The 22,786-nt window shown below is 42.1% G+C and overlaps 1 protein-coding gene across 2 annotated transcripts in view; it reads right to left on the bottom strand.

The window, feature by feature from the left end:
- Nucleotides 1–449: 449 nt before the first annotated feature.
- Usp3 (ubiquitin specific peptidase 3) overlaps nt 450–22,786 on the bottom strand; it is a 78,484-nt gene continuing 56,147 nt past the window's right edge. For both annotated transcript variants that reach the window (XM_041679469.1, XM_041679470.1), the window contains 7 exons: nt 16,067–16,213; nt 13,257–13,363; nt 13,051–13,131; nt 3,361–3,479; nt 2,989–3,102; nt 2,823–2,890; nt 450–1,119 (listed from right to left, as the gene is read on the bottom strand). In XM_041679469.1, the coding sequence (XP_041535403.1) occupies nt 954–1,119; nt 2,823–2,890; nt 2,989–3,102; nt 3,361–3,479; nt 13,051–13,131; nt 13,257–13,363; nt 16,067–16,213 (802 nt within the window). In that variant the 3' untranslated portion in view covers nt 450–953. The remainder of the gene's footprint in view (nt 1,120–2,822; nt 2,891–2,988; nt 3,103–3,360; nt 3,480–13,050; nt 13,132–13,256; nt 13,364–16,066; nt 16,214–22,786) is intronic.

The raw sequence follows: 22,786 nt of genomic DNA, 5'->3' as shown, positions 1-22,786 counted from the left end.
ACTCTTGACTTGCAGGCTGCATTACCTCCATCCCCAAATCCAATCACTGGCTTCCAGCACTTGCCATTAGCTGCCTTCTTTAAATGGGCCAAATTTCAATTTGGGTTAAATCCAAATAGTACTTCTACATATTTTTGCGAACAGTAATTTTTTTTTAAGCTACTGAATTCAAGAATAGAAGCTATTTCTTGTTCAGAGACAAAAATACTTTCACCTGGCTCTGCTCTCAGGCTAATGCTGACTCCACTTGTGTCTGGAAGGCGCCACAGCAGCACCTGACGGCAGGCGACTGTCCACTCTGGACGGCAACCTCACCTCTGCTGGGCAAACAGAACTGCTTCATGGAATGTACCTCTACCACGAAGCCGAGTCAGCGTTCTTAGCCAATCTGCTCAAAGAAAATACTAACAGAACAGAAACAAGAAATCAAGTGATTCTGGGACTTCATCATGGATGCAACAGAACGGACAGGTTTATTGAACGCTGAGAAACAGCAGCCCAGAGACACAGGCAGTAGCTACCGCCTACAGTCAGAAGGAATTCCTGAGCAGTCACTGTGAGACCGTGGCCACAGGTCCTGCACACACGATCCTGACTGCTATGAAAGGCAGCAAGTGGGGTGGCTCCCAGAATGTGAGGACAGAGCGCATGTGCCTTGGAGAGAACTGAAAACGTTAATATAAAAAGTCAAACAGAACTAAGTCCTGGAAACTACATAGAAAACTTGAGTTATTACAACTAAAGCAGCCAATCAAGATGCCTGCTGAGGTTTTCTGGTAGAACAACAACAAAAATTAGTTGGTGCCCATATTGAGTAAGTCACTACCACTGACCAAACTAAACCCCAAACTGGAAATTGAAAAAGTGCATAACGAAATTAACTCTTGGATCAAGTATTTATGGAAAATTGGAAATGTCTGTCCGGTACAATTGAACTGTGGTCAGAGGAAGTATTAAAGTTTGTCTGATCCAGCTCTGGCCTGACGCTCCACATAGAACAGAATGTAGGCCTTCGCCTTCCCAACGGTCTCCTCGTCAGTCATGGTCACAGTACTGTCATTGAAATGGAACCAGCGGCCTTCATGAGTTGCATATGCTGTGTAATGTCCAGAACCAACCCTGTAAAGAAAAGGCAACAGATAAAGGAAACTACACAGTGAGACCCAGTCTCAATAATGATAAGAGATTACAGAAATCACTAATGGATCTTTACAACCATGCAGTATTAGAGGTTAATAAGGGCAGTAATCAAGGAATGAATCCTGGAGAACCTCTGGTTTGACATGGTCAGGTGAGTTCTTGTGTTTACCTCCATCTAAGCCCACAGACAAGGAATACACTGACACTGAGAACCAAAGAGCACATCAAAACTGACCAAAAATGAGTTTCTAGACTGCACAGCAGATGGCACCGCGGCAGTGCGGAAACGAGAGCTGCGGACAGCCTCGTAAGTGTGCATTGAAGGCTCTGGAAAACATGCAGACCTGATGCCAGAGTTCTTGTCTGAAAACCGGGGAAGTCAGTGTGCCTTGTCGTCTCCGCTATGACACGGTCACAAAGGGCTCTGCCGGGTGAGGAGAGCACCTGAGGACTGACAGCTGCCACAGAGACCCCTGGCAGAGTCTGGCTTCCCCACATACGGGGAAAGACACAGCTCTAGAGATGAGAACAAAATGGGAAGCATGAGACACACCCGGGGACCCCTGCACAAGGCTAACAGTGTCAGGAAGACACTGCAACCATAAAACAAGGACAGGGCAAAAGCACAACTGCCAAACACACAGACATGTGACTGCAGACTGGCAGTGCAGGCCGTGGTAGAGAGGGTCCCAGAGGGATTCCAGGAACAAAAATAGTAAGGTTGAATATAAAAATACTTCCATTAGTAAAGACACTACAAGTGTCCCTGTTACCTACTAATTCAGAATCCACCTGATTTTCTTTTTTTTAATATTTATTTATTTATTATGTATACAATATTCTGTGTGTATGCCTGCAGGCCAGAAGAAGGCACCAGACCCCATTATAGATGGTTGTGAGCCACCATGTGGTTGCTGGGAATTGAACTCAGGACCTTTGGAAGAGCAGGCAATGCTCTTAACCACTGAGCTATCTCTCCAGCCCCCCACCTGATTTTCTTATGTCTAAGAGAGGCCTACCAACTTAGACGCAACATTATAGAATGCGGTGGGACTCAGGCTCCCCCAGACTCCCCGCTGACAGATCAGTGGGAGAGTGTCCACACATAGAGGGAAAGGGTTTGTGATATGGGTGATGGCTTGCCCAAATACACTGATCCAAGTTTGAAAGCAAAGTAACTATTCTTTATCAGATTAGAAATCAGAAGGGTAAACCAAGCTTCCAGCACAGAGAAAAGAAAAAAAAAAAACAAAAAACTTATGCTGGGTGGTTGTGGTGCATGTCTTTAATCCCAACACTTGGGAAGCAGAGGCAGGCGGATCTCTGTGAGTTTGAGACCAGCCTGGTCTACAAGAGCTAGTTCCAGGGCAGGCTCCAAAACCACAGAGAAACCCTGTCTAGAAAAAACAAAAAGAAAAGAAAAGAAAAAACCTTATTCTACAAAACTAAAAATGAATCTTTAAATTAGATGACATGATTACTTAAATTTGAACTAGCATAAGGAGCCACTTTTCTCCCAATTCTGCCTTCATGCCTCACGGCTTCTTCTCAGGAGTGCTCCACAGTGGACACTTCGTCCAGTTAGTGATTCCGCACCCACTTTTAGGGAGTGCAGGGACACTCAGTGAGGCCATCCTGCGTGGCTTCTAAAGACTCCCAACTCCACGGAGCTGACAACTTACCCAGAGCCATGGTGCACCACCACAGCAGCGAGGTCATACAGGCAACTCTCCGGGCCACTATTCTCTGGCTACAGAACAAAGCAGAGGACACCAGGAGCTGAGTTAGCAGCAGTTGTCAAGGACAGCCCAGTGCCTGCTGTGAAGAATTCTCTCCAGGCTGCCTTACCTCTAGTAGGTAACACTTCATGTCCAGGCCTCTCAGCGGGAATTCTACGTATGTATCAACTTTGTTTCTTAAATACGCTGTCCAGTGGAACCTTTTCAAGTGCAAGCACAGCACCTGGTGACAGATGAGGACAGAGACTGAGGACCCTGAGCTTGCCTTTCAGACTGCCCAACTGTCGGCTCAGTATATCAGATGCCCAGTTTTCCTTCTAACCCCGATACTGCTCTCTTCCAGTGCACCTTATAAATGACCAGGTTTCAGCTCTGACTGCAAACCTCACAGACCAGCCCAGAACTGCTGACAGCTAATAATCTAACTCTCCTCCCAGGTATCTTCTCCATAAATGCACCCTAAGTAAAATACATCACTGACCTTGGGAAGTTTCTGAATCCAAAACTTTTTTGTGGACTTTTGTTTCTTTTTGCACTTGTGGCACATATACAACTCTGTCTCGTCAAGTTCCTCTAGGTCGGTGAAGCTTCGTAGACAATCTACAATCAGTGTTTTTGACAGCGTATTAAAATGAGGTGACTTAAGAGCAGCAGTGCAGCGTGTGGAAAGACTAACTTGAAGCAAAAGGACCCAAGTTTCCAGCTCATGGTTTTCAGCTATATAACTAAAAATCAGCCATCCCTGGGAACAAACTCGAGACCAGAAACTTTTGCTGGGAAGAAAGACCATGTTCAAAATACCTAGCTTTACATTTTGCAGAATTCATCTGTAAATCCTAATAAAGATGGAGTCCTAGTGAAATCAACACTTCAACAGCTATTTCCTCTCAGTGTGTGTCCCAAGCACATAGAATCAGATTTAAATCAAATGTTCCGATCTTAAAGCTACTCTACATCCCTATCATTCTGAGCCCCTAGATAAGGCATTAAAAGGTTTTAATTGTTTAATCTGGGGTTGGTAAACTATGGTCCTAAGCTAGATCATTCCAGCCACCCTGGCTCTGTTTGCATGTGGTCTGGCTGTTTTTATGCTGCAAAAGCAGATGCAAGGCCTCTATGCTCACTGGGCCTGTGCAGGGAACTTTCTGGACTCCTGCTGCAGTTAGTAACTTAGAAATCTGCAGAAGATACATGTTACTTAGTGGAAAAATACAATGTCTGTATACCCAATTCTCAGGGCAAGAAATTGACTCTGTCTTGTAGGGAGAAGCCAGAGTCTGTGCGCACAGCATCTGGTAGAGCCATGGGGTAGACACCTGTGCAGCTGTGGGCCACCACCAGGCCAGATATTTCCTCAATCTGTCTGTGACCCCTGGCTGCGGTGTTAATTTCTTTGCTTGTCTCTGTATTATAGACTGTATTCTTCTTGTTGTTGGTTTTTGTTTTGTTTGTTTTTTTTGTTTTGTTTTTTTGTTTTTCAAGACAGGGTTTCTCTGTAGCTTTGGAGCCTGTCCTGGAAACTAGCTCTTGTAGACCAGGCTGATCTTGATCTCACAGAGATTCGCCTGCCTATGCCTCCTGAGTGCTGGAATTAAAGGTGTGTGCCACCACCACCCAGCTTAGACGGTATTCTTAAAATACTGGATTAGTTTGGTAAAATGGGTAGCAAGCAGAAATCTAGATGGGCAAGGGAAGGCAATGATGTCACTATTCTCAAAAGTTAAAGGTCAGAATCATCCTTGGTCTCTAATGCCAGTAAGAGCCTCTTTGGAAAAACTGGACAGGGCAAAGTCTAGAAGGAACCTAGGTGTGGCCTGTATTTGATGGGCCACTGAGTCGTGAGGCCCATGCATCCGTGACTATGCTTTTGTTCCAAGATCCCAATACCTTCTAGATATATCTAGGCTCCCTCTCAACTTCCTCCTTTAAACCTTCCTCAGCTTGATCCCCTCCTATTATCCCAGTGATCCTCAGGGAAGACATACTGTTTCAGCTTTACCCTTCCTAGAGCAAGCCTCCCAGAATTTATAAATAATATAGGGTGCTGTATCATCATGGGCCTCTTAAGCACCACGCTCTGTAGCTATAGAGATCAGTGGCTGCACTATGACTCCCTTTAGACTGATCTCTATGGTGCTCTTGAGTTTTGAAGCTAACCATGGATGTTTTTAATCAACCAGCGTGTGCTGCAGCATGTAAAAAGCTGGCTGTGGCAGGGTTCAGGGACATGGGAGAAAGGATGTGGAATGAGGAAAGAAAATAATTTCCCGTATTCAGAATCACTGTCTAACACTCAAGACTAGATGAGGCCTCGTGATAAAAGCCACATATGAACAACTTCAGGGTGAAATCCCACCCTAGTAAAAATAAACAAGACAAGGACCCCATGTTTGCCACATGTATTCAACATGACCCTTAAAGTTTCAGCCAGAGCAAAGAGGCAAGAAAAACAGAAAACAATCTAAAGTGGAGAGGAAAATTAAACCCTGCAAATACGATGATTTTATATGTAGAAAATCCTACAAGACTAATAGAGAAGTTAAAGTACAGCGGCAGAAGACATTGCCAGGCTGTTCCCTCCTTCCAAAACCGCAGTCAATGCAGTTCCAACAGATTCCAGCAGGGGTTTGTGAGTAAAGTGCTGATGCTCACAGCAGCAGAGAAGAGGGGACCCCACCTGACTGCCTAGGGAGACCAGGAACAGTCCCAGTGTTCACACCTGACAGAGAGCAAAGGCAGGAGGGACAGAGTTTGGGACAAGCAGTACTGCTACATGTAGACAGCCATTTAATACCCAAATCTTTAAGATAAAACGGGGTGATAGGCTAAAGAGTGTTTGTGTTCTTCTAGGGGGTTTTGTTGTTGTTTGGTCAGTTTTCCCCAAATTCTAGACTTAACGTGTGTCTTTAAAAAAAAAAAAAAAAAATGTCTCCAGGACAGGCTCCAAAACCACAGAGAAACCCTGTCTCGAAAAACCAAAAAAAAAAAAAAAAGTGTCCGTATCTGCCTGTGTATACATGCACTAGTGTATACAGAGGCAGGAGTACCACCTAAGATGTTCTTCTCAGGAATGTCATCCACTTCTTTTGAAAAAGGTTGACTCTTTGGCCTGGAGCTCACTAAATTGACTGGCACCAAGTTCTAAAGACCCCCTCTGTCTTCCTCCCCAGTGTTGAGATTGCAGGCATGCCTGGCATTTTTATATGGCTTCTGGGTGCTGCCTGTGAAGCAAACCTTTTAGAGCCTTGTACTTTGTCAGCTAAACTGCTGTGCCAGCTCAGAACATACTTTTCTATACTAAGGAAGGCCACACACACACAGACACTTTAAGAGACTGCATACCTAGAGACATCTCTGTCCAAAGAAGTGAGTGCTGTCCCTGCGTGGGCCTGAAATGCACTGGTGTGTTCTGTGAGAGCCTGTATGTGAATCAACTGCATGGCCAGTGAGCCACTGACCGGCAGCACCTGCATCTTGGTAGAGCTTCCTTGCTGTCTGCTCACCTCCAGTTAAGGATGGGGAAGGTGCTGACAGGGCTCTATTGCATTTCTTTTTTTTTTAATATTTATTTATTTATTATGTATACAATATTCTGTCTATGTGTATGTCTGCAGGCCAGAAAAGGGCACCAGACCTCATTCCAGATGGTTGTGAGCCACCATGTGGTTGCCGGGAATTGAACTCAGGACCTTTGGAAGAGCAGGCAGTGCTCTTAACCACTGAGCCATCTCTCTAGCCCCCTCTATTGCATTTCTAGAGGGAAAGCCACACCACTTTTTGAAACTCAGGATTCTCACATTTGAGGGCCTATGTTTCACAACTGGCAGTTTTCCATATGAAACTGTCAGACAGCATCTCCATGGAGAGAAGGAAATAACACTGGTTTGTTTTACTCATTAGATCACCTTTTATGTACTCTGCAAAGTTAATTTATCAAACTAGCAGTTGAAAAGTATACAGGGTACACATTTTATTGCCTTTAAAAATTATGTAATTATAAATATGTTTCAAGGGGGGAAATCACAGTTTTATCTCTTCTTGGATCACACTTCCTGTTAGAAATAATTTTAATACTCATGAACCATACCTAATGGTGCAGGCTTTAACCTGGCTGCTTAAGAGACTAAGTATGACAAGAGGGTAAGAAGTTCAAGGCCTACTTGGGTTCGGCACTGTGAGGGAGTCGGTAACTTAATATTCCAATATAAAACATAGTTCAGTGGTGTGCTTGCCTACCTATGTGCAAGTGTCTGGATTCAACCTCTAGTCCCACGCATGAAAAATGAAGGCACGAACACTTCTTTACTATACAAAAATCTCATCGTTCTACATATACACGCATATACATACTCTCATCAACAATTTTTATAATACTCTGTGACTGTTCCTTTGGTGCAACTATTGATGTTAGGCTCTGTATTCACCACATCAAAACAAATCGTTCAGCCCTAACCTCCTGGAGGTCACTGGGGTTAAATCTATGCCAAGTTTTGTTAACAATTTCGGGCAACAAGCAGTGATTTAACAAAAGAGCTCTGGCCGAGCATCCACCAAGACAAACTGGGCACATGTTCTCAAGAGTCACCTCCCACCTGCTGCCTGAAATTGAAACTTGCAACTTGTTGTGATGTGCCCTGTGTGAATCACAGCCCTGGATGTGAAGGAACTGCTCTAGCAAGTTCTAGAGCCAGGTGACTCCTAGGGCTGTGCCTCAGGATGCTGCTGCTTCTGGAAACTGCCTGTTGTCTAACTTGGTTCTGCATACAATTTTGTACTAACAAGTGCAGTTTTAGCACTTTTAGGACATTCTTACCCAATTTCTATCTTGCCTCCATTTGATTTATTTAGCTTCTTGTAAGGAATGTCTGCCTACAGAAAACTTCTGAACAAAATTAGGGTTTAATTTTGTGCTATTACCATGCTGGGTATTCACACACATAGCATGGTTGAGGCTTTTATTTCTTTTCTAGGTCATTTGTTCCTTTTATGTAACTCAGGCTACCCTCAAACTCAAAATTCTCTTGCTCTAGCTACAAGTCATGGGATTATCAGGATTCTCGGCCATGCCCAGTGGTCTTGCATATTTTTGCTTGTTGAATACTTATGATATAGGGAGTCTTTTGTTGTGTTCAAAATTGATTTTTTTTCCCTCTTTTTTTTTATTTTGTGTGTATAGGTGTTTGTCTTCATGTACGTGTATCATGAATTTGCAGTACCCCAAGAAGCCAGAAGAGGGTACTGGATGGCCCATAGTTGTGAGCTACCATGTGGGTTCTGGGGATTGAATCCAGGTCCTCTGGAAAAGCAGCCAGAGATCTTAACCACTGGGCCATCTTTCCAGACTCTTCCTCCATATCCTATGTGACCACCTCACTAAGCTTTTCGGTCTCTGTGTTTAGGATTTAGTTATCGGGCTGGAGATGCAGCTCATGGTAGAGATCTTGCCTAGCATGCCCAAGACCCTAGGTTCAATTCTGAGTACCGAAGGATGAGCTCAGTGGTCGAGTGCATATGTAACGTGTAAGACATCTGGTTCTGTATGTGGGACTGAGAGTGAGCAAGTGAGCGAGCAAAAATGCTCAGAATGTCTTAGGTCTATAATCACTTCATCTGCAAATGGTGACAGTCCACTCTTTCCTCTTCTGTGGTTTGTTCAGGTCTGCTGGGTGGCTTCATCCCCGAGAAGAGGCTGAAACTTTTAGCAGGTTTCCCAGGTTGTTATGGCTTAAATGTGAAACACTCCACCATGAAACAATGATTTGAACACCTGGTCCCTAACTGACCATGGCACTGTTTGGGCAGGCTGTGCAACCTGGCAGGAAGAGGTGGGCTACTAGGGAATTGGCCTTGCAGGACCTGTGTGAGCTCTGTCCACAAGCTATTAGGTTACATATTAAGTTTTGCCACAGAAAGAAGCTGCCACTGCTTCTGTGCCCTGCCCACCAGAATGGACTGTGACCTCCTACACCATGAGTCAAAATAAAGCCCTTCTCCTCTGTGCTGCTACCACAGCAGTGAGCAAAGTTAAGACAGAAAAAAGTGTTACCAAGAAATGTTGTCTTTGTTGTGATAAATATGATCTCTTGATTTGTGGGCCTTTAGAACTGGTTTGTAGAAAGAATATACGAGCATAAGGTAGAGAAGCGCTAGAATTATTCTGGCAGATCAGAACACCAACAGAAATGCAGACGGTACAGTTCAAGGGCTCTGCTGGAAATGGGCACACAGGCTACAAACTGCAACATCTGCTTTTGTCCTACTACCCTGAGTGAAGCTGAATTATGTTGTGGACTAGCTTATTTGGTGGAGCACATTTCAAAACAGTGTAGTATACAGGCTGTATGTAGCACAGAGCTATGGCTCACTGCTTTGGCCAGATCTACAGTGATGGAGAGAAAACATAAGAACATGTGCAATTTGGTGACGGGGTATGTGTGCAGATTTGAAACTCTGAAGTAGATTGAACAAAGAGACTGTGCTGTTAGGAAGATTAGTGCCATTAAGGATAAATCTTATGATCTAGAGCCAGTGAGATGGCTCAGTGGGTAAAGGTGCCTGCTGCCAAGGCTAACACCTGAGTATGAATGCTAGGGACCCCATGGCAGAAGGAGAGAACAAATTCCTCCAAGTTGTCCTCTGACCTCCACACATACATAAATGTAATACACATTTGTGTCAGGACAATAGGATTGGTAACTCGAGGGCAGGACTTCACTGACAGAAGACTCCCGGGCATAAAATACAAATTCATTTGAAAGGAGAGGACTTGAATAGAGTCCTCTAGTAATCTCTGTGTAATAAAATTCAACATGGCTCTAGTCATCTAGAAAGTGCATTTAACTGATGAAAGTGGTTTAAAAGGGGGAGGTGATCATTTTGAGTTGACAATTTTATTCAGTGAGAAGACTTTAGTTTCATTCTTCTGTTATCTTCTGTATATGGATACAATTTTGCCATTATCAAAAAGGCTGTCTTTTATATTCTAAATTTTTTGCATCTTTGTCAAAAAGTAGTTACTGTATCAACATGGACTAATTTCTTAAGTTCTTCCACTTGTCTTTATATGTCAGTCATATACCTTTTTATTACTATTCAGCCTTTGGTACTGTGACCATTTCTAACGTGTTGAGAATTTATCAAATGCTTTCTCTACATTTTTGTGATGACTGCAGGGATACTGTCCTTCATTTTGTTACTATTGTGTATCACATTTATTGGTTTGAGTATGCTGATCCGTCCTTGCATCCCTAGGATGACTCCCACTTGGTTATGGCGTGGCTTTTTTTTTTTTTTTTCGAGACAGGGTTTCTCCTTAGCTTTTGGTTCCTGTCCTGGAAGTAGCTCTTGTAGACCCCGCTGGCCTTGAACTCAAAGAGATCCGCCTGCCTCTGCCTGGGATTAAAGTGCTGGGATTAAAGGCGTGTGCCACCACCGCCCAGCTTATAGTCTCCTTTCTTAATTTACAGTTTCACTCTGTTGTGACTTCTTTGTTTTGTCTGAGACAGGGTCTCATCCACATAGCCCAGGCAGGCCTCAGTGAATGTGAAAATGTGAAAGTTTCCTGACTTTCCTTGCTGGGATTACAGGCATGGACCACCACACTGAGACTTGTATTTCTGGCCTAGTACCTGATCTTTCCTAGAGAATGCTGCATGAACATGAATGTGTACTCTGCACTGCAGCAAATATCCTGTAAATGCTCCTCTGCTTCAGAGTATGGCTCCACTCAGAGGTCCCGTCAGTCTGAGGTTCCAGGGATCATTATCCTGGAGTATATTCTCCCTTTAGAAATAATATCTGCCTTAAATATTTGGTGGTTTCATCTGAGGTATATGTAACTGTTAAATCTTCTGAGTTGATCTATTCCTTAGGATATAAGGACGCATGTCTTTTTTCAGCTCTTTCTTTAGATCTACATGCATCTTTACCAGTGAAGTGTATTACTTGTAGGCAACGAAGTTAGAACTTGAAAACTGCTACATTGCAAAGTCAGCAAAAGTTCATATTCATCATAAAGGAGGTTACAAAGCTGTCCCCATTTCAACCATGTTTTGTAGTTGTACTTTGTAGGGTTTTTGGTTCTGTTTCTTTCATAGTATACACATGAATTCACCTTCCTGGGTATGTAAGCATTAAGAACCATTTAGAAAAAGAGTAAGTTACATTGGCAGTGGCAGTTTAGACCTCTAAGTGAAGCACCATGGCTTCAGGAAAATTGGGACATTCTAACTAGAGAAATTTACTGAGGGGGATACATTGGAGAATGAGCAAGTGTTTGAATGGATTCTTAAAAACAGTGGTGTGATATGTTTGTGAGTTAATTAGATTTTTAGATCTACTTTGTATGTTGTCTCTGGACTAACTTGACCCATTTCCATTTAAAATTACTACTGATAGGTAAATTTCCTTCAGTCATTGGTGGTTTTCTGCTTGTTTTGTGTCTTTTTGTTTCATCTTTCTCTTTTTAATTTGGTAGTTGTCTGTCATGCAAATGTGAGTTCATGATGTGTTTTTCATGATTCAGCTAACACTGTTGTTGGAATACAATTCTGACTCCATTTTGGTCTATTAGCTTCTGCTGTGAGAACTACTGTAAAGCTGAAGTGTTCCCCTCGTGACTTTCTCCTGCTGTCTTCACAAGTATTTTGAACTTCTAACACGTTCACTAGAACACACCTTTGGTATGGTCTTTTTTTCTGCTGAACTTGGCTGTTCTAAGCTTCTAGTACGTGTGGGAGTCTAGTGTCTCTTTGGAGACTTGAAAAGTTCTGAGTGCCTTTCACCTTTCCTTTGCTCGCAGGAAGCCCTCTTTATGGAGATTTAACACTGTTCACTGCCGAGGGCCCTTTAAGTCTCACACACTTTCTTGTACAGTGTTCACCCACCGTGTATGCAGGTCGAGCATGGGTGCCAGAGTGTGTGGCTTTGTCTGCAGTTCTGGAACTCCAGGACATGGCTGACTACTGTTCTGATCTGAGGGACAACTGTGGGTTACACAGCTTTCTAGCTGAGGTCCTAAAACTAAGGTCAGAGCTTCTCTGGTTCCTACATGGTAAATCCAAGTGATACCAGGCTGTGTTCTGGGTCTCAGGCTGGAACTTCTTCTGTTTTCCTGGGAGACAGCAATAACAACACTGGGGTTTGGGCACTAGCAGGTGTAAGTGGGACTCAGAAGAGCTGCTGCCTACTCTCTGAGGTGGGATGGTGGCCTAGCAGTGGCTGCTGAGCAGCCTGGATTCTAGGGTGGCAGTGAGTTGCTCCTGTGGTCTGCTGCAGAGGGGCTGCTGGCACTTTCCTGCCCCTCTCCCTTGCAGTGGAGGGCCCTGCAAGGACTGCTGAAATGCTACAGTTTGCTTTGTCCTCGTCTGCTGCCTTTCTGACTCTTGATGACAATTTCTAGAGTTCTCCTGCCCCCTCACACATCATTCCTCAAAATACACTTTTTCTAATGACTGTGGGGACATGTGGCCTTGAATCTCAGCCCTTGTAAGAACAGCCAGGGCTGCACAGTTTCCTTATGTACCCAATTGCATACAAGGCGCTTCTATATAGCCATCTGGATCTTGTCGCCTTAATTTTCAACTAGGTGTTTTTGTTTGATTACTTGATACTCATTAAGAAAAAAATTAGTTCAAAAATCTCCCACAGTAGATGGTCTTGCCCATTAAAAGCCAGCTTTGGGACTTACCTAGATATTGTATCCGTTGTTTTTGAAACTATTGTTTTAACTGACTAAACTCCAGTTAGTATTCTTCCCTTTGTTTGTAGCTATGTGTGGGATAAGCTAAATTCTGTTTCATTTGACTATAAAAAGTCAACATTAAAAAGATAAAAAGAGGTGGCCAGGTGTGGTGGTGCACACCTTTAATCCAGCACTTGGAAGGCAGGTCAATCCCTGTGAGTTTGAGGCCAGCCTAGTGTACCGAGCAAGTTCCAGAACAGATGGGGCTACACAGAAAAACCTTGACTTACGGGGGGGGGGGGGGTGCACGCGCAATAACAAAGAAAGATAAAAATAAGAGAAACCTAAGTATTTTACCCTTCGCTGACATACCATGTGTTCTTACTATCGGATCTGTACTCTAAGTACAACACGGTGTGAACTGCATACAGATAAAAGGCTGCAGCAACTGTGAGCTCTAACAGGAAAGCAACATTAAAATGCCCTTACCTCGTAATGAGCAAACCGGCCCACTTTCCTGGTTCTTAGAGCGCTTGCTTCTGAATTGACTTGGAATATCTAAGGAGAGATCTTAAAAGAAGAGAACTCAAGCTGTAAAAGACATTTGACTTCACTACAGATTTACTTAAAAAAAAAAAAAATATCAAAACACCCACCAAACCACGGCACCACATACTCTGGCCAGTATCCCTTACCTAGGAATGGATCAAACTTCCTTGACTCTGTCCCACAGATGAGGCAGTTGACCTCATTCTGGAGAATTCCTCCAAATATTGCTGTGACAACAGTTGAGGCTCCATTTCTAAAGAAGCACCACATGGAAAACAGCTCATAAAATCATTTGAATTTTTAAAGCATTAACACTGGGCAAACAAATCTCATGTATATGGGATAAAATGATGACTTCACCATCAGAATACACCCATAAGTGCTGCCTTATGTTTTAATCTTTCACTTTACAAAGGCTTTGCTGAGGATACAGAATGCTTCAAACTACTTGATGGCACATCCTCAACCTTAGGAGTAAAGGCATTAGTACAGCTTGAGGGACACCATCAGCAAGAAAAGGTGCTGTGTATCAGTGCCCCCTTGTAAACAGCACAGCAACTTCATACAAGAGTGTAAGTAAAAACACATCACCTTACCAACAAGGAGAAACTAAGCAACCTAATGCTGTGATGGTTACACCTCACACACCAGAAGTGTGTGAGGACAGAGCAACAGGAGGATCATCTGACTCCACGACGTGCTGGACGTGAAATCCTCACGCCAAACTGCACATCTAGCGTTCACCATTATTTTATCAGCAAAACTTCAGGCAGCACCTACCCATGCTGGTATTTTTTCCCAGTTTCAGACCCACCATGGGCTCAGGTGGAAGAAAGGGCACCTGGAGTAGCAAGTGTCCTGTATGTGTGCTCCATTCTGAGCACCTGTTAGTGAAGTGAATGCTCAGAGCTGCGTGTTTAATGCTGTTCCTGCTTTGCAAACCAGGATACTGAGACAGGATCAGGACCCAGCTTAGGCCATGAAGTTATTCTCCACACTAAGCCCTTTATTTAACCAAGATGCCATCAATGGATATTGAGGTGGCTCAGTGTCTGTTCTTATTAATAGTACTATAACGGCCAAGGGTCAATCTTCACACCTTTAATTCCAGCACTCATGAGACAGGAGCTGGCAGATCTCCAAGTGTTCAAAACCAACCTGATCTACATAGCAAGTACAATGACTGTACAGAGACCGTGTGTAGTAATAATAATATTACAAATACTTGTTTCTGAGCCCAGAAAGTACCACTTTGCCCATAGCAACCAGTTTCTCTTACACTGAACAGAAACTTTCTGCACCACACCAAGTAAACCTCTGCCATGATGTAGACAAAAACCTACCCAAGCAACTTCTCTGCTACATGCAAAAGAAATGGATTTTAAAAGCCTGAAGGCACATTAGGAACTACAGGACATTAAACTGTTCCAGGATTTCCATTTATACTTGTGCCATAACCAAAGAACACACAAATTCTATGGAAAATGAAGGGCTACAACTGACCCTGGCACATCAATGCACATATGCAAGGTTGCCTTTACGTGAAATGGACACTGCTTCATTTAAAAGCAGCGCATTAAAACTCACTGCCCATAACCATTTCCTGGGAGAAATCCAGTTTCAGCCTTATGACCGGCATGTGTTAAGATTAATAATTCCCAGGATGCTTTCTGCTCTGTTGTATTAGCACTAACAACTGTCAGGGCATTTCTATCTCATCATCACCCACTCCCAGCTTTAAGAAGCGCTTTTAGCAAGTATCCCTAGGTCTTGAAACATCTCCTCCCATGGACTGAAGGAAAGAAAGGGAAAGCTTTAGTGGTTGATGATATATTTTTCTTCTAACTTGCAATTACTATTCTTTAAATAGACTAATACTAAAATTGGTTCTGAACTATACAATGCAATTCCACTAGAAGACCCAGAGTTTCTAAGCTACTGAGGATACATAACACTCTCATTTCATACAAATTATCTTTGATAGAGCCTATTTCATTATATATATATATATATGCTGCAATATACAATTTTTTATTTAACATTATTTTTAACTTGGTGCTAGAAGAACAAACAGCTTAACTGGATCTTAGAGCTTCCCTTTCTACAGTGTGCTGACTCGAACTTCAGGGTCCTGGAGGAACCTGGCAATTCATCCCAGTCTGTTTTCTTTGACGCTGCAGGATTTGAGGGTGAGCGCCAACCACCAGAAAGTACCAGTCACCCCCACTTCTTTCTTTATGTAGGAGAGGGATTTATAAGACATCTTCCCACAGAAAGAATCCTAAACAGAGTACAAACAACTGAAAAGGGCTGAGCACGGTGCAGGACTCAGAAAGCAGGTACACTCTGTAAGTTCCAGGCTAATCAGGGCTACACAGTAGACAGCCCTTTCTTTAAAAAAAAAAAATGCAAATGCCTAGAATCCAGACTGAAATACTACTTTCCTTCTCAGCAAAATAACTGTTCTGATACCTGAGTATGTTTCAGGCTGTTAATATAAAGGAAGCAAGACAAAAGGTTTTGTTAATAGTAAGGGACAAGAAAAAGTTCTGCAAATTTACAAATTTCTCAGTTTCACTAAAGAAAAAAATGCTTTTAGCTAACATTACTGTGTGTGCATGGGAAAGAATCTAACTACTAACTTAGCCTGGAATTGGACTCATAATGATTATCCTCTCTCATAATCCAGTGTTCTAGGATTACAGATCTGGGTCCCTGATCTCAAGAGTATTACACGTGCACATTATTCAGTTTATCTGCTTGAAAACCTTTTAAATACTAATTAAATCTCACCAAAAATAATGAGAACCACAGCAAGACCTAAGTATAAATGCTTATTTAAACAAAAATGTAAAAGCACATAGCACGCGCACACACACGCACACACACACACACACACACACACACTAGCAGGCATCTCTGAGGGTTCTGAGAGCAAAAGTAAACTAAGTCTTACATGCAGCATTTGTTATTTGCAGACAGAGCAGAATTCTCCTGTAGAATTGCTGATCGGGAAACACCATTGAAGCCACCCTGAAGTTCCAAGTGTAGGTGATCCAAAAGGTAGCGCATGAATTCGTGGGCATCTTGCTGCTGATAACCCCTTGAAGTAAACAAAAAGAGTGTGTGGGAGGCCCCCCCATCAAACATGAATGACTGCAGCCCCAGGCTCGCAAGCATGCCTCCGATCCCCACTTCTGCCTCACCACTTCCACAAGTGACACAGACGTCTCTGAATTTCAAACAGAGCTAAATGGAGCTGTAGTGATTTCCACTGACCTCTCCACTTCAGCATAAATTAAGGAACTAATTAGGGGAGGGATGGTATGAGACTCACCTCAAGTCCTACAAGAGACAACACACAAATTTTCACCTCTTAAATGGACCCACCCTCCACGGGTTCTCTCCAGGAAGGACCTAAATCTTTAACTTAATCTAAGCTGAAAGCCATGACTAAGTTTCACTAAAAGAAGTAAGAAATTTAGAATACTTATATATGTTTTAAAACTCTTCAATCCAAGAATTAAAGTTATCTGGGCCTGGTAGGGAGAAAGCTCCGCCAGTCTCTGCAAGCATGAGGACCTGAGTGCAGTCCCCAGAACCATGTGAGAAACAGCATCTCACAACATGGGGGGGGGAGGGGGGGGCACGGATAAGAACCCCCTAGGGCTCCCTGGCCAAGTCAACCAGTCTAGCTCAAGCAGGCTGTCTCATCTCAAATAGAAAAAGGAAGGAAGGAGGAAGTTAATTTTTAAAAAGTTTAAATTTTTAAACTAATTTTAAAAATTAATTAGTTTTAAAAAGAAATAACCAAGCTGGAAGATGGCGACACATGCCTTTAATCCCAGTATGCAGAAGGCAGAGGCAAGGTGAATTCTCGGTAAGTGTGAGGCCAGCCTGGACTACAGAGAGAGTTCCAGGACCGAAACCCTGTCTCAAAAAATGAAGAACAACAACAACAACAAAAAGATCAGATATCAACCCTGGTCTCCACAAGTGTGTACACACAAAATGAGTTCAAGATATGTAATATTCTGTAACTTCCATCTTTTGGGCTAGAAGAGTATGTTCTTTTAAAATACATTGACTCACTGAACACAAGTGAGAGGAGACTTCATGGAATTCTTACACTAATCCACTAATCCAGGTCAATGACTAGTGAACAACAACGAAGAGATCCAAAAACAAACAAAACAATGATATATAAAATGTATTCTAAAACTATGACAGAAAAGTCTCCTATACACCTTTCACAGTTAAGGTCCTCCTTAAATGGTACATCTGTTCTGGTGACGTTTAAGGAGTCACTGAGACCAATTCTCTTTCAGTCATAGTTTCCCTTAAGTTATACTGTTGCCCTTTCCTAGAAATTATAAACTAAGGGCGGTCTTCCTAATTAATGGAACTTCAAAATCAGAAGTCACTTTATCCACTGTAGCTTGCCTTAAACATAAAATATAAAATTAGCAACTATCAACATATGTTCAAATACTTCTGAAGTTAGTATAATTCAAACTGTCAGTTAGCTAGGAGGTGGAAGTGTTCGCTTTGATCCCAGCACTCAGAAGGCATAAGCAGGAGGGTCTCTGTAAATCCAAGGTTAGCGTGGTCTACAGTCCCAAGAAAACCAGGGCTATACAGAAACCCTGTTTCAAAAAACAAAAATCAAACCATCAAGTGTATATCCAAAGCCGGTAGTTCATCTACATAAAAAGGACGGGCTTTAAACTAGTTCAACACAACATCCACTTGTTTGTATGACTGTAAGGTAAGATCAGTATTATCTGCAAGTCTACAAAAATTTCACTCTTCCCAAAATAACTTAAATTACTTTTTTTCCTAAAATATACATTCCAAGTCAATACCTTACAATAATTTCTGTTTTCACCAGGTGAACACATATTCCTTTACAAAACATCTGCCTGGTGTATGTTAAGGAATTCCCAATTATACTATGATTCTCTAATACCCTAAACATTCTCCTCAACTTATATGAGCTCACAATCAACTGTTCCAAAAAGGTAAATTGAGACTTTTTGTTTAAAATTTTGAAATTTAGCAAAATCAAAATCATTGTTTTTCTTTCTGATCCTGAATTTTAAAATGCATTTACACTCCATCCCTTAAGAAATACATGGATAAACCCAGCACTGGGAGGTAGAGGCAGGGAGACCTCAAGCTCAAGGACAGCCTATTCTACATAGTGAATTCCAGGACAGTCATGGTCACATAGTGATACCCTGTCTTAAATAAATGAAAAAAAAAGGAAGTAAAAATTTAAAAAAAAGAAATATGGCTGGGTGGTAATGGTGTATACATTTAATCCAAGCACTCGGGAAGCAAAGGCAGATCTCTGAGTTTGAGGCCAGCCTGGTCTACAGAGCAAATTCCAGGACACCCAGGGCTACACAGAGAGACCCTGTCCCAGAAAAGTAAAAGTAAATAAAAAGATTTATTTTATTCCGTGTATATGAATGGTCACATGCATGTCTGGACACCAAGTGAAATGTCTGGTGCCCACTGAAGTCGGAAGTAGTTGATGAATCCCCTGGAACTGAATTTACCAGCTGTGTGAGCCACCATGTAGGTGCTGGGAATAAAAGCCAGATCCTCCGCAAGAACAAGTGTTCTTTTTTTTTTTAATGTTTTTTTTTAAGATTTATTTATTTATTATGTATACAGTATTCTTAGTGGACTGCATGGATGCCTCCAGGCCAGAAGAGGACACCAAATCTTATTACAGATGGTTGTGAGCCACCATGTGGTTGCTGGGAACTGAATTCAGGACCTTTGGAAGAGCAAGCAGTGCTCTTAACCACTGAGCCATCTCTCCAGCCCCAAGAACAAGTGTTCTTAACCAATGACCATTCTCAAGTACTCAATAATTAATTTTATTTTAAAGACTTTCAGATAAGTCAATGAGTCTGTTAAGTAGTATTATTTAGCATCTTATTTTCTCGGTTGTTTCCCAGTTATACAATCCAGGCTTCAAAATCCTCTTTAGCTAATTAGATTTCTCTTGCTTTGTAACTGGGTAAATGACATGCACATTGTATGTTTCAGAGGTGTCACCAGTAATTGCTTGTGAACTAAGGAAGAAACAGGTTATAAAGACCCACATTTAGTCTCTGTGACAGACCAGGATTAAAAGACCAAAGAAAGTAACAGAGGTTTCCATAGTAATGAGGTTCTTTACAATTGTTAGACCTAAGAGTATCCTCTTCCTTGATGCATTCCGAAAGATTAACAGAAAATCTGTCAAAATGATGTGAGAAGGGGCTGGAGAGATGGCTCAGAGGTTAAGAGCATTTCCTGCTCTTCCAAAGGTCCTGAGTTCAATTCCCAGCAACCACATGGTGGCTCACAACCATCTGTAATGGGGTCTGGTGCCCTCTTCTGGCCTTCAGGCATACACACAGACAGAATATTGTATACATAAAAATAAATAAATAAAAACAAAAATGATGTGAGAAATCATACTGCAAATACTGGAAACTCCTAAAGGACCTCTAAGTGTCCGGAGACACACTGATGGGAGCACATCACCAGGCACAAAGGAGCAACAACTTGTGACACATGAAGATACACATCTTAAAGACAAATCACTGTTCTGATAAAGAATGGGGTGCTAGTCAGGTATGAGCGTAAACATTCTAAATAATGTGTTACTATATATTGGCACTGCCTAAACAAAGAATAATCAGTCAGAGGATAAGAGCAGCCAGGTGTGGTGTGGTGGGCACTTATAATCCTGAGGCAGGTGGATCACTAAATCCAGACATGCTGAGAAAATTGAGTATGACCTCATCTCACAGGAAACTGAGGCAGGAGGTTCAGGGCAACCTAATGAGACCCTGTCTCAAACTAAAAGACTGAGGATAGAGCACTTGCTTATGTGCAGGGCCCTAGGTTCAATCCCCAATACCACACGTGCACACAGGAGTAAGATAGCTGTGTGTGGTGGTGCACACCTCTAATCCCAGCACTCAGGAAGCGGAGGCAGGAGAAGGATTTCTCTGAGCTCAAGGCTAGCATGGTCTACAAGTCTGTTCCAGGACAACCAGGGCTACATGGAGAAACCTTGTCCAGAAAAAAAAAAAAAAAAAAAAAGGAAAGCATTAAGGCATGCCTCCGCAAAGTTGATTAGTCTAGGATAAACAGCCTCTAAAATACCTAAAACATATTAAGAGTTTTCTTTCTCTCTGGGTATGGGGGATGGAACAAAGTCTTACTGTGTGTAGGCCACCTCAAACCTGCAATCCTGACTCAGTCCTGAGAGCAAGGATGCAGATGTGTGTCATCACTCCTGTCCCATTAGCAGCTCTTGACTGAGTGACTTATGCTGTTTGCATACCTGATAGAATTTTACGTTCTATTCATATTTAAAGTATTTCAACATTCATAAAAGAATTATAAGTTATTCTTTTGGCCAAAACACTTGCAAAACTGAAGTATATTAAGCTATCTTTTGCCCAGTGTTGGCATTGTCTTATAAAACATGAAAACAATAGAAATGAATGTTTACAACAAATGCAGACATATGTATGTAACAGCACACTTCCTATCAGAAGAACTAATGCTGCTTAAAAAAGAACAACACAGTACTTTAAAGTCTTCTTTCACAAATTTATCTCAAAAGATTAAAAATTATAAATGATCTTTTATACTGTCCAGAAACCTAAAAATCACTAACATATAAGGTAAAATCATTCTTCTGTGGTAATATTTGTTTGTGCTCTAACAAATAAAGCTCGCCTGAAGATCAGAGTGCAGAGTTAAGTCACACCAGTTAGCCATAGAGGCCAGGCAGTGGTGGCACACACCTTTCAACACAGCACTGGGGAGGCAGAGGCAAATGACTCTCTGTGAGCTCAAGGCTACACTGGGCTACACAAAATTGATCCAGTGTAAAAGAGAAACAGAGCCAAGTGGTGGTGATTCACACCTTTAATCCTAGTATTTGGAACTCACATGCCTTTAATCCCAACACTAGGGAGGTGGAGGCAAGATAGGATATAGTTGGGCAGAGAGAGAATATAAGGCGGGAGGATATAGGAGCTCAAGGCATTCAGTCTGAGAACTTGTGGAGACAGGATACCCCATTCAGTCCAAAAGTTTCATAAAAGTAAGAATTCTAGTGGTTAGCTGCTCTGCGTCTCTATCTTTCAGCTTTCACCCCTTCATATTTGACTCCGGGTTTTTATTATTAAGACCAATTAGAATTCACACTACATTTTCCCATTCCTTATGTAAGTTATAACAAGAACTAAATTTTTTCAAAAAAAAAAAAGTTATGTTTTAGGAAGTTGAGGCAATCAGGTTGTTCATGGAAGCAGAAATGGCAAATAAATATGAGATGCAAGTGAATACCACACGGCCTGATTTAATTTCTAAAAAGACTTCCATGGAGTAAATAAGCTAGATCCTAAAGAAAAGTTTGGACCAAAGGGCAAACAGACAGCAAGAGCACAAGGTAAACCCATGCTGATGGAAGCAGGAGTGACAGAGGTAAGTGAAAGGCCATCTGAATCATAAGGGTCCAAACTCTGACCCAGCAAGTCTGCAGTCAGACAGTTATACATACGTGTACACAGGCTGTTCATCTCAGCAAAGCTACAGGAAAGGCATTATTTATATAATCACTTATTTTTAAAGTTAAGTACACTTAAGCATGTACAGAGATTATCACTGAAAGCACACTTGGCGATAAGGTAACTGCCTACTTCCAGAAAACAGGATAGTGAGGGATTGGAGTGAAAGAGAACACTCAGTGCCTATTGTAATCTTAATCTTTTAAATTTAGAACCATACATATTTTGCCTACTAAAACCTGAATGTATCTGTCTTTTAAGAAAAAACCGAACAAGGCTGGGCATACTAGGAAGTCGTACATATAGTAAGCAGATATGCACACTGGACTATGAGAAAATTTCCCTGCTAGGTAACTGGCTTTTGGTTCCAGTGGGGAAAAGTAGCCTTGATGTATACACAAAAGTTCCTGGCTGCATTCATGACTTTTGCCCACGCTCACTTCGTAGATGAAAGATGCTCCTACTTCTCTCCAATGTCATTCCAGAAGCCAGTTTTCCCAGGCTTTGCAAACAGAACAATAGTGTGGGTTATAAATAAACACAGTGGCAGCATATTGGAAGACTAGCTGTGCTTCCACATGCCCATGGTTTAAGAATCACACCTAGCCTTAAAGAAAGCCCTACCCGCAGAGCTCAGCAGACCGCCATCAGCATCCTCCCAGAACTCGCAGGACAGTCCCACCTCCAGGCTTTTAACTCAGTAAGGTGATGATCTCAAGATCTGTACATCTCTATCTTTCAACAAAGGGAAGTTCTTTGAGTACACAAAAATGGGGAATGATCTCAATTATTGCAGAACCAGAAGAAAGCCCAGCTGTAACTGGGAAAACATCAGAATTCTTATGTATCAGAAATCACCCCAGAGATTGAGTAAATTTCTCAACCTGGCTTTCTCTTCTGAAGTTTTCATTTATCAGTAGAAATACTAAAATCAGTAAATTCAACAGTTAAATTAAACCATGCTCACAGTTGGGCTATAGAACCCAGAGAGGGCAGTGATGAGGTGATGTTTGAAGAAAAGCAGATTGCACTGTATCAGAAAAGGGGTGTCAAACAGTCAAGATGAAAAGATGAAGGAAACCGCA

The sequence above is a fragment of the Microtus oregoni genome, unplaced genomic scaffold, assembly GCF_018167655.1.
Source record: "Microtus oregoni isolate MIOR12 unplaced genomic scaffold, Mior012 000032F_ref0000030, whole genome shotgun sequence".
Lineage (NCBI taxonomy): Eukaryota > Metazoa > Chordata > Mammalia > Rodentia > Cricetidae > Microtus > Microtus oregoni.
This window is presented reverse-complemented; position numbering and strand designations above follow the sequence as displayed.